Here is a 13,105-nt window from a genome sequence, read left to right on the forward strand (position 1 = left end):
AAATATAAAAATCTCCGATTTCATTAGTAAGATTTCACTGATCATTGAGATTTTTTCTTTAAAACCTTAGGGACAATTGAAAATAGTTATTCGCTCTATTATGAGGATAATTTATCATTATTTTTTTGAGATTTGCACGAAAGAGTGCCCGAAAAGGGCATCTTTTTATACAACCAAGTTACAGGCCCACAAAGTTACGAAATGAGAACTGTTTTTCTTTGATAACTTTTCAAGTGAATCTTCAAAATCAACCAAATTTTGTCGATCGACTAAACAAATGAATTGCTTTGACGAGCTTTCATGCAGGAGACGGTTGTTTTGCTACAAAGTCAGGAACGGACTACCACCGATGGTCCACACCCCAAAACTTTCAAATGACAGATATTGTTCAACAAAATCAGGTTACTTAAACAATTTTCTGAATGAAAGTACCTGTGGAAAATCAATCGGAGCAAGTGCAGAGATGGATGGGCTACACCGCGCTGATGAGGCCAATAGCCAGAAATAAGTGTCTGGGGTTTGTCAATAATTCTTCTCGAGTGCTGTTTCGACTAAGTAATTTTTTCCTTTTTGAATTGAATCATAGACAATCGATAACACCTTCTCTTTTATATTTATACCCTGGACTCCGAAGTCACGCAGGTAGCTGTAGCTGCATCCGTGTTGATGTTAGGATATTCTAGAAATTCTAGGTATCCTAATTGAAATCACAAATGTGCGGTAGGCTGCTATTGGTGACTCCGTTCGTTTGTGCTGTTTTTTTCGGTTTTTGGTAACCAAGTGTTGCCCATCTCTGCACTTGGCTACACCGCGCTGATGAGGCCAATAGCCAGAAACACGTGCCTGGGGTTTGCCAATAATTCTTCTTGAGTGCTGTTTCGACTAAGTAATTTTTTCCTTTTTGAATTGAATCATAGACAATCGATAACACCTTCTCTTTTATATTTATACCCTGGACTCCGAAGTCACGCAGGTAGCTGTAGCTGCCTCCGTGGTGTTGTTAGGATATCCTAGAAATTCTAGGTCTCCTAATTGAAATCACAAATGTGCGGTAGGCTCCTGTTGGTGACTCCGTTCGTTTATGCTGTTTTTTCCCGTTTTTGGCAACCAAGTGTTGCTCATCTCTGCACTTGGCTACACCGCGCTGATGAGGTCAATAGCCAGAAACACGTGTCTGCGGTTTGCCAATAATTCTTCTTGAGTGCTGTTTCGACTAAGTAATTTATTCCTTTTTGAATTGAATCATAGACAATCGATAACAACGTCTCTTTTATATTTATACCCCGGAATCCGAAGTCACGCAGGTAGCTGTAGCTGCCTCCGTGGTGTTGTTAGGATATCCTAGAAATTCTAGGTCTCCTAATTGAAATCACAAATGTGCGGTAGGCTCCTGTTGGTGACTCCGTTCGTTTGTGCTGTTTTTTCCCGTTTTTGGCAACCAAGTGTTGCTCATCTCTGCACTTGGCTACACCGCGCTGATGAGGTCAATAGCCAGAAACACGTGTCTGCGGTTTGCCAATAATTCTTCTTGAGTGCTGTTTCGACTAAGTAATTTATTCCTTTTTGAATTGAATCATAGACAATCGATAACAACGTCTCTTTTATATTTATACCCCGGAATCCGAAGTCACGCAGGTAGCTGTAGCTGCCTCCGTGGTGTTGTTAGGATATCCTAGAAATTCTAGGTCTCCTAATTGAAATCACAAATGTGCGGTAGGCTCCTGTTGGTGACTCCGTTCGTTTGTGCTGTTTTTTTCCCGTTTTTGGCAACCAAGTGTTGCTCATCTCTGCACTTGGCTACACCGCGCTGATGAGGTCAATAGCCAGAAACACGTGTCTGCGGTTTGCCAATAATTCTTCTTGAGTGCTGTTTCGACTAAGTAATTTATTCCTTTTTGAATTGAATCATAGACAATCGATAACAACGTCTCTTTTATATTTATACCCCGGAATCCGAAGTCACGCAGGTAGCTGTAGCTGCCTCCGTGGTGATGTTAGGATATCCTAGAAATTCTAGGTCTCCTAATTGAAATCATAAATGTGCAGTAGGCTCCTGTTGGTGACTCCGTTCGTTTGTGCTGTTTTTCCCGTTTTTGGCAACCAAGTATTACTCATCTCTGCACTTGGCTACACCGCGCTGATGAGGCCAATAGCTAGAAACACGTGTCTGTGGTTTGCCAATAATTCTTCTCGAGTGCTGTTCCGACTAATTTTTTCCGTTTTGAATTGAATCATAGACACTCGATAACACCTTCTCTTTTATATTTATATCCTGGACCCGGAAGTCACGCAGGTAGCTGTAGCTGCCTCCGTGGTGATGTTAAAATAACCGAGAAACTCTAGGTCTCCTAATTGAAATCATAAATGTGCAGTAGGCACCTGTTGGTGACTCCGTTCGTTCGTGTCGTGTTTGGCAACCAAGTGTTGCCCATCTCTGCACTTGGCTACACCGCGATGACGAGGCCAATAGCCAGAAACACGTGTCCGCGGTTTGCCACGTGTCCGACGTATCTTTTCCTTTATATATTTGTTGTCGTTGAGCTCGGGATGATCCGCGTTTTGTGTTCGACGGGTCGGCTCCAATTTTGGAGCCATTTTCACGAAATTGATATGTTGACGCCTGAGCCTCAAACTGCCTACTCCCCAAATTTCGTCACGAGTTTTCTCTGAGGTCTCAACCTGCCTACTCCTCAGATCGAACTGTTCGGTCTTCTCTCAATCTAAACAATGTCAATATTGAATAGTTCAACTCAGATGAGTTTGAGCTATCACTTCCGTCGCACGTCCCGAGACGCGCTCGTTTTTTTTATTTAATTTTACTGTACTACGGTTAAAATTCCCAATATGGTTGTCTGACTATATTTCTTACTCTTCATTTATCGCTTTTAATATTGCATGCGCGATTATCCTCTTATCGCAGCACAAGTGGATTCATCATAAAACGCCTATTAAAGCTGTTGATACATCGTTAACGACATTAGATTGTGCATTTTTTTCGCCAAAACTCCAACAACGAGCTATCTATATTTGCTAACAATGGAATAACGAGGAGTGGACGCGCAAACTCTTAAGCCCTACCTGGTTCTCCATCAAGCTCTGCTCCTCGTAGCAACTCTGATACCTGAGCTGGTTCCTCCACACCATGACGTCGTCGGGCACGTCGAATTCGAACCGGATCAAAACAGTTGGCGCAACACCCAGCTCCTTCAAAGGTTCCGCGAAAACGGTACTCACTCTGTTCGATTCCGCGAACTTCACTTGGAGTTGCGACGACGACAATTCTGAACAATTACGGGGTGTCACTTCCTCGACGTTCGGCGCTTCCGGCCTCTCCATCACACGGACGTCATTGCAGCCGAAAATTCGGTCGTCGTACGGCTCGTAATACTCGAAATTGTACCTCAGGTTTTGCAGCCAACGATTCACACTGACGTCGTCGCACATTTTGCTCCGTTCGACTCGGTCAAGATAAAAAAATTCGCCACATCCTTTCCGATAATCGCCGCGTTTTCTCTATATTTCGAACAAATAAGTAAGCGGGAACGATAAAGACGCACTGAACTCGAAACGATATTACATCCATTTTATGCTTTTGTATATACACGCGGCTCGAATAAACATTATTTGTATACTAGTCCATTGATAAGATCGGATGAGACAAGTTACGAGTAAATCTATTTAGAAGGGTTTAGTCATTTCATTTATGAAACGGGAGACGCTTAGGAGAGTCAATTGGGCGTAGCGCAACTTTAATTTACCGGCCGTCCAATTTAATTGGTTAATTAACTGGTGCAGGCTTAGAGAGAAATGAATTAAATGCCCACATGTGCCGCCGCGATAGATATAGAGCGGTTGCGAAACGCATTGCACGAAATAAAGATCTTTCATATTTGTTTTTATGGTCTACATTACCCGACAAAGACGGACTATATAGTCTAATCAACAAGTTCAAAAACATGAAAAATAGAGATGAATGTCCTAAAAATATGAGCGATAGCTCATTCGATTCGGAATCACCTCTAGAAAAATGTTTTTGAAAGATTTTGGTGCAGGTACAAAATTGCGATTTTTATTAACAAAATAAGATTTAAAAAAAATGGTATTTAGTTTTTCGTTAATAACTCAAAAAATATTAATATTTAAGCAATTTTGAAAAAAGCTCGTTAAATATTAATATTTAAGCAATTTTGAAAAAAGCTCGTTAAAAAGAGGAGGAAATTTCCGATAAAAAAGTCCCGACTCCCGAAACTCTATCTGCATTATTTATAATTTCAATTTAACGTTGAAAATAACGTTCCGCGCGGCTGTTACGTCATGCGCGCGCTGCTGCTAAAGAGAGTTTATCAAAAGAAATAATTTTTTTATAACATAAAATGTCATTTTAAAAATTTGAAAAAAATCTGGTATCTTCTTAACACTTGAATGAATCGAGTCCCATTTTTCAAAAATTTATTCAATTGTTAACTAGCAAATTTTTTCCCAATCTCCGTTGGCATAAATAATGGGATAAAAGGTATAAATAATTGGCCTATGAGAGCCTTAGTAGAGCTCTTTTGATATATATACTTCATACGATCCTGCGATGAAAGTTCATAAAAATTTATTAATTTGTTAATTATGATTTTTTATAACTATTGCAAAATGAAATATCTAAAAAATGTTGATACATTTTTTATTTTCAATTGATATTTAGCTATGTTTGTTTTCACATTAAACAATGGCAGTTATTAACATAGGATATGATTTTTTTACGTAATTTGTTCATTAAATTGTTTTAAACAAAAAGAGAAATTCAATATTTTCGAATTTTTTTTTCCTATTTTGTTGTCTAGAGATAATTATGATTAAAAAAAATTTCTTAATTTTAATTTTTAATTGTTTAAAATCGATTTTTTATATTTCGATTGTTTAAATAATTACTTAACAAATAATTTTGCTTTTAAAAATCATAATTTACACTTTTAAATAGTTTAGCAAAAAATTTTTTTTCATTTATTATTTAAATGTTTATTAGTTCAACAATTTGTTATAAAGAAATATTGACCAACGTTATTTTTTTCTGAAGCAGAAATAAATTATAAAAACAGCTATATATAAAAAAGTGCCATAATTTTTTTTTTAATTTATTATAATACTTTCTAATATCACACGATACAGTGATTTTTATGGCACTTTTTTATATATAGCTGTTTTTATAATTTTTTTCTGCTTCAGAAAAAAAATATAACGTTGGTCAATATTTCTTTATAACAAATTGTTAAACTAATGAATAATTAAACAATAAATAAAAAAATTTTTTTGACACACTGTTTAAACGTGTAAATTGAAGTTTTTAAAAGCAAAATTATTTCTTAACTAATTATTTAAACAATCGAAATATACTTATGATGCACTGTTTGGAACCTTTGGAGTAGTAATGAATATTACTGGAGTTTTTTCAGAACACCAAATCGTTATTTTTAACATCTCGACACGTGTTTCGATCACCAAGTGATCATCTTCAAAGAGGAAAAAACTCGAAATATAAAAAAAGCGATTTTGAACAATTGAAAATTAAAATTAAGAAAAAAAAATGTTTTTAAATCATAATTATCTCTAGACAACAAAATAGCAAAAAAAATTTTCAAAAATATTGAATTTCTCTATTTGTATAAAACAATTTAATAAACAAATTACGTAAAAAAAATCATATCCTATGTTTATAACTGCCATTGTTTAATGTGAAAACAGACATAGCTAAATATCAATTGAAAATAAAAAATGTATCAACAATTTTTAGATATTTCATTTTGCAATTGTTATAAAAAATCATGATTAACAAATTAATAAATTTTTATGAAATTTTATCGCAGGGTCGTATGAAGTATATATATATATATATATATATATATATATATATATATATATATATATATATATATATATATATATATATATATATATATATATATATATATATATATATATAATTATCCCATTATTTATGCCAACGGAGATTGGGAAAAAATTTGTTAATCAACAATTTAATAAATTTTTGAAAAATGGGACTCGATTCATTCAAGTGTTAAGAAGATACTAGATTTTTTTCAAATTTTTAAAATGACATTTTATGTTATAAAAAAATTATTTCTTTTGATAAACTCACTTTAGCGGCAGCGCGCGCATGCCGTAACAGCCGCGTGGAACCCTATTTTCAACGTCAAATTAAAATTATTAATAATGGAGACAGAATTTTAGGAGTCCGGACTTTTTTATCGTAAATTTCCTCCTCTTTAACGAGCTTTTTTCAAAATTGCTTAAATATTAATACTTTTTGAGTTATTAACGAGAAACTAAATACCATTTTTTTTAAATCTTATTTTGTTGATAACAAAATCCTTCGAAAACATTTTTCTAGAGGTGATTCCGAATCGAATGAGCTATCGCTAATATTTTTAGGACCTTTATCTCTACTTTTCATTTTTTTGAACTTGTTGATTAGACTATATTTGTTTTTATGGCCTACATTACCCGACAAAGACGGACTATACTTTGAAAAGCGTACACGGCGCGTGAACTAATTGCATTCGATAATGTCTTCCGTTTACCATGAACAATCAATCATTGAATTGAGTCGTAATTAGTGATAGTCTCAACGTGCTTTGAAGTAAAAGCAATAACCCTTTTGATACGTATATTATAAACTATTTCTTCATCTTAGTCCAGGGTAAATATAATAATGTAGTGAAGGGATGCATGCAGCAGGCCCTGAACATTATAACAAGATGGACCGAAAAAGAAGGGCTAAGCCCATCCAAATCGACAATAGTAGCATTCACCAAGAGGACTAAAACGGAAGGTCTCGGACCTCTAAAACTTCGGGGTGAAGAAATACAAGTGTCGGGGGAGGTTGAATATCTGGGGGTAATTCTAGACTCCAAACTGACCTGGAACCAACACTTGCGACAGCATAAAAAGGAAAGCGGGGGTAGCACTGCTGCTCGCTAGACGCACCTATGTAAAAACATGGGGGCTAAAACCAGACATGGTATATTGGCTATACACGATGGCGGTTAAACCCATGATAACATACGCATCTCTGGTCTGGTGGCCAAAGATGAAGCAGGCGACCGCCATCAACAAACTGGGCAAGGTGCAAAGACTTGCATGTTTGGGAATGACGGGAGCAATGAGAACTACCCCAACAGCTGCGTTGGAGACACTCCTGAATCTACCTCCTTCACACTTTGTGATAATAGGGGAGGCCAGGATGGGCCAATTCAGACTGGAAAACTCACCGAACTACAAAAGATCGGACCGAACAGCAATTTCGGAATAAGTGGAGGAGCACATATTGAATATGTGCACGGACCACAGGACACCGAAGTACACCTTTAACACAAACTTCACGGCCAATATCATAAGCCGTGAAGAGTGGAAGCCCATTAGTAATCCCGAAAACATGTTTGGAAAAAAACCTGGTATACAGATGGATCGAAGACCAAACACGGAACGGGAGATAGAATATACCGAGCGGATAGAAATCTAAACTACAGCTATCCGCTAGGACTATACATATCCGTCTTTCAGGCGGAAGTGTATGCTATCTTGCAGTGTGCAAGGCTTATTGAATTGAGACCTCAAAGAAATGAGCGGATCAATATTTTTACACACAGCCAGAGTGCACTAGGGGCTCTGACAAACCCGAAGGTGACATCAAAACTGGTCTGGTAATGCCATGAAGAACTGAATGAACTTGCAAACAGGAACACATTAACTTTGTACTGGGTGCCAGGGCATTCAGGAATCACAGGTAATGATAAAGCTGATGAATGCGCTAGACGCGGATCAGCAACTTCATAAATAGGTCCTGAACCAGCTCTGGGGGTACCAAAATCATTGGTACGAAACCAGATTAGGACATGGACCAATAAGAAGCACACAGAGTACTGGACAAAAGTACCTCGCAACAAACACAGTAGAACCTTCATTAGGGAACCGTCCGAGAAAAGAACCGAAGAACTACTTCAATATAGTAGGGATCGGCTCAGAATAATTACAGGGTTACTAACCGGTCATTTTCCGCTTAGAGGACACCTGAATAAAATGGGGCTGTACAACGGAGACCTCAGCTGCAGATTATGCAACGAAGAGATAGAAACAGCTCTACACATCTTATGAGAATGTGAGGCACTGAATCACAGGAGGCAGGCAATATATGGACGTACAAAATTACGCCCAGAAGAATATGACGAACATCCAACACGGAACCTGTACAAACTAGTACAGGGAACGAGACTGATGAGGAACGAGAAGATGGGAGAATAAACGCAATAAGCCCAAGAGGCTGCAGTGTTTTCTGGAGACTTGGACTAAATGGACAGACAGCTCCCAGCTCAGACAGCTCCCAAGGTACAAAAAAAACTATTTCCTCGAAAATTCATTGAATAAGTATACTAGTTAACAGATGGATATAAAAAAAAACGTGTTGGCTTTATATTGAATGAGCATTTGACTTTGAGAAAGCTCTGTTCAAGGTGGGTGCTGCTCAAGCTAACTGTTGACCAAAAACAAGAACGTCTTGATGATTTTGAGCAGTGTATGGCCATGTTTAAATATAACAAACCAAAATTTTTGCATCGAAATATGACAATGGATGAAACATGGATCCATCACCATATTCGCCAGATTTGGCTCCCAGCGACTTCTGGCTGGTCGCAGACCTCAAAAAAATACTCACCGGCATGAAATTTCCTTCGAAGAAGGTTATTGCTGAAACTGAGGCCTGATAGGCCTCAAAAGATGAATTGTTCTACAATAGTGGTATCGAAATGTTAGAGCGTTGTACAGCGAAACACGTGTCGCGGTTTTTGTAAAACCCTTCACAGTGAAAATCATACAAAAACCGTGACACGTGTTTCGCTATACAATAGCTTCCTCAAGCGCTTGAAGAAGCTATCGTATAGCAAAACACGTATCGCGGTTTTTGTAAAACCCTTTACAGTGAAAATCATATAAAAAACCATAACACTTGTTTCGCTATACAATAGCTTCCTCAAGCGCTTAAAGAAGCTATTGTATAGAGAAACACGTGTTTAGAGTGAAAATCATACAAAAACCGTGACACGTGTCAAGCGTTTGAAGAAGCTATTGTATAGCGAAACACGTGTCGCGGTTTTTGTAAAACCCTTTATAGTGAAAATGATAAAAAAACCGTGACACGTGTCAAGCGCTTGAAGAAGTTATTGTATAGCGAAATAGGTGTCACGGTTTTTGTAAAACCTTTTACAGTAAAAATCATACAAAAACCGTGACACGTGTTTCACTATAGAATAGCTTCACCAAGCGCTTGAAGAAGCTATTGTGTAGCGAAACACCTGTCGCGGATTTTGTAAAATTCTTCACAGTGAAAATCATACAAAAACCGTGACATGAGTCAAGCGCTTGAAGAAGCTATCGTATAGCGAAACACGTATCGCGGTTTTTGTAAAACCCTTTACAGTGAAAATCATATAAAAAACATAACACTTGTTTCGCTATACAATAGCGGCTTTTGTAAAATTCTTTACAGTGAAAATCATACAAAAACCGTGACATGTGTTTCGCTATAGAATAGCTTCAAGCGCTTGAAGGAGCTATTGTATAGCGAAACACGTGTCGCGGTTTTTGTAAAACCCTTTATAGTGAAAATCATACGATAAACTGCATTAATGAGTTTTAATATGGATTTTCATCAAGTATCGGCCAGTTCTATTCACTTATTGAACAATAAGACATATGTCCTACCTCTTTCTTTATCATTTTACAAGAGAAATCTACCATGTGAGTTTTTCCGTCAAATTCTGTAATATTACCTTATATTTTATGTGTTGTTACTTCTAACGAGTGATTTTTCAAGAGGTATAGGATTTGATTTTCAAAACAACATAAAAAATTAGAAAACATTGATGTAGTCTTTTTTGGAATCGATAGAAGGTTCAATATAATTTAATGTTTAAAGATGATTTCATGCAAATATTGTCCGCGGCTCCGCTTTAGATGGCCCATGCTCAAGGTCCAATTTTGGCACACTCTCTCTAACATATCGACCGGTATTTCACATATAAATGCTTCAATATTGGCTTCCAGAGCGTCAGTCATCGCTGGTTAATCCCTGTAGACATGAACCTTAACATGACCCCACAAGAAATAATCCAAAGGCGTTAAATCACACGATCTAGGCGGCCAATTGACGGGCCCCAAACGTGAGATAAACTGTTCACCGAAGGCGGCTCTTAATTGAGCCATTGTTTCGTGTGGCATGTGGCACCGTCTTGTTGAAACTACATGTCAGGCATGTCCAATTCTTCCATTTTGGGCATAAAAAAGTCGTCAATCATCAAACGGTAGCGATCGCCATTCACAGTAACGTTCCGGCCATTGTCGTCTTTGAAGAAGTACGGCCGATGATACCACTGACCCATAATCCACACAAAATAGTGACTTTTTCGGGATGCATCGGTAGCTCTTGCAATGCTTGTGGCTGGTCTTCACTACAGATGCGGCAATTTTACTTGTTAACGTATCCATTCAACCAGAAATGAGCCTCGTCGCTGAACACAATTTTTCGATAAAACTTTGCCAGCGCCCATTTACCAAATGTTAGATGTTGGGTGACGTCGTGTGGCTTCAATTCTTGCACCAGCGGCGAATCGACATTTCACGGGCATCACGAACACTGGCGGATACAGCCGCAATATTTTCTTCCGTCCTCACTCTACGTATGAGTGTTGGTGGTTCAATGTCCAATAATGTAAACTGGGTTAGAAATTTAGTCACAAGCTTCCGAATAGCTCCCTCAGTAGGCCGATGAAACTGCCCATAAATTGGAAGAAGTGCACGATGCACTTTCCTCACCGAGCATGAAGCGTTGCAAGCGTTGTTCATTCGTAAGTCGATTCATGGTTTAATTATAGACCAAAACTGAACTAGTTTGACAATGACACAAGACACGATTCACGCGTGATTTGTCAAAAACAGTGTTGCCAAAAAGATACCAGCAAAAAAATCACTCATTACTTCATTCATTCTAACGCTAGTGGGTTAGCTAGAAATTTGTAAGACGGTAAAATTATATCCAGTAAACACATTTCATAGCACATGTACTAATTAAATATCCATACTAGATAAATAAGAATACTACTCACTGTTGACCTGGATAAAAACCTCATGTGGGATAAATTTGTAGGTTTCAACTCTACCCCAACATGGCCAATATGTCTGAAATTAATTGGCGATGAAATGTCCTGTTTTCTGATAGGTTTCCGCCTAAATTTTCCTTTGCCTCTCCTTTCCAGATTGAAGTCAATAGTTTGGAGGTCAGGTGTCGGAATGGAAAACTGTGGTTGTGGCATAATTTTCTTCGGATACCTGTCGAGTGTTCTAACCGCGAAAGGAGAATCAGATTCCATTTCCCAATTGATGTCCTTTGCGAAAATGGAACGGATCCCCGAGTCGACTTCATCACCAGATTCTTTTGGATGATCCAAATCCACAGAAATTCTTTGCGGTTCCTTCGATTCATCTTCAGCAGTGATGATTTCATAAGTTGGTTTATACGTACTGTCATTCAGGTCATTAGAAATATATTCGTTTTGAGTAGCGTCAACATTACTTATATCCAAATTGTTTCTACTGTTATCTTGATTTTGGTAAATTTTCATCATTTCTTTTGCCATGATCTGTTTATAAAAATGTTCATAGATTAATGAGGTCATACACTTTCAAAAATAATTGGGCAATTCATTCGAAATTCCTTCTACAGTTAAAAGTTGAACGTCATATATTGGGAACATTAATGTCTGTAGAAGAAATTTCTTTTGTCAGTTTTATTATTTGTTTTGATAGTCCTTTATACCCTGTATCATGGATACGATATAGATTTGAAATAATGTTGTGTAAATAAAAACAGTTGTTGAAAAATGAATTTGTCAAGAGGGAAAGTCTTGTCAGTTCTGATTAAAAAAAGCATTTTCTGCAAAGTTTGAGCAGTTCCATATAAAATGTTACATTGGTCCTTCGAGTCTTCATTCTAACACGCTATGGAATCCAAAAAAGTGCGAAAGAATGCTGCCAATGAAAGTGGTATGCAGAGAAGCAATAGATACAATAAAGGCAACCCTCCGAAAAGATATTCCCGATCAGAAATGGATGCTATTCCTATTCCTATTCCTGAGACTTCAGTCAACAAAAGGTGAATTCGAACAAGGAGTCAGTTACTGGTAAGAAGTCCAATATGTCCAAGTAGAACTTAGAACTCCAGATGTTAAAAGAACAACAAAAAATTGAAGAATAGGATGAACAAGAAAAAACGGAAAATTTTCAGAGAAGAAGCTTGAATTTAGCAAAAGAAATAGAGCGGAAGAAAAGAATGATAGAAAGTTCTGAAAATAATTGTTGAAGCCCTTCGAAAAGTTTACAAAGAAATGTATAATGTATCTGAGCAAGTGGATTGAGGATTCCAAAAAGGGCATCGCTTCTCAATATTTAATTTCCAAAAAAAAACTTTTGATGGATCCAAAATATGTGAGTTTGGAATCCACTGCAACTGCAGTACGTAAAAATTGCAGCAGTAATGCCTTTCCTGTATGTATCCTTTTCAATAGTGCTGGAAATAAACAGGTTTCCAAAATGTATCCGACTCATCAAATCTACTGCTAGAATTCCCAAATGTGAGAGGCCAAACGAAGGAAAACTGAATGTTGACATGATTGAGGAGACTTCTCAAATCTGGTTACAAAAGAGCCAGTACGAATCTTTCTAAGAAGTAGGTCTGTTGAAGCAAAATATGGTACTTCAAAAGTTCGGTTAGGTGTTCGTCCATTGGAAAATCATAGTTTTGGTCCTATTATATCTAGAGGAAAATTGGAGTGATGGTTTGTATTTGGGAATTCTTCAAAACCTCATTCACCCACGAATTTAAGGAGTTGTGGCCAACAATGAAGATGGATTCAAAAATCTAGTAATTTTCCAACAAGACGGGGCACTACCCACAACTTTTTTAGGCTTGTAAGTCATTGGTTGGGTCAGACATACCCAGTCATGTGGATTAGTAGGCGCGGTCTGTTGGAATGACTAGCCCGTTCAC

The 13,105-nt window shown here is 37.3% G+C and overlaps 1 protein-coding gene across 2 annotated transcripts in view; it reads right to left on the minus strand.

Moving 5' to 3' along the window:
* LOC111515911 (uncharacterized) overlaps window positions 1–13,105 on the minus strand; it is a 60,907-nt gene that overhangs the window by 39,078 nt on the left and 8,724 nt on the right. For both annotated transcript variants that reach the window (XM_074176732.1, XM_074176694.1), the window contains exon 2: window positions 11,166–11,699. In XM_074176732.1, the coding sequence (XP_074032833.1) occupies window positions 11,166–11,699 (534 nt within the window). The remainder of the gene's footprint in view (window positions 1–11,165; window positions 11,700–13,105) is intronic.

The sequence above is a fragment of the Leptinotarsa decemlineata genome, unplaced genomic scaffold (assembly GCF_025532065.1).
Source record: "Leptinotarsa decemlineata unplaced genomic scaffold, Ldec_3_MD MMD2_P_RNA_scaffold_1, whole genome shotgun sequence".
NCBI lineage: Eukaryota > Metazoa > Arthropoda > Insecta > Coleoptera > Chrysomelidae > Leptinotarsa > Leptinotarsa decemlineata.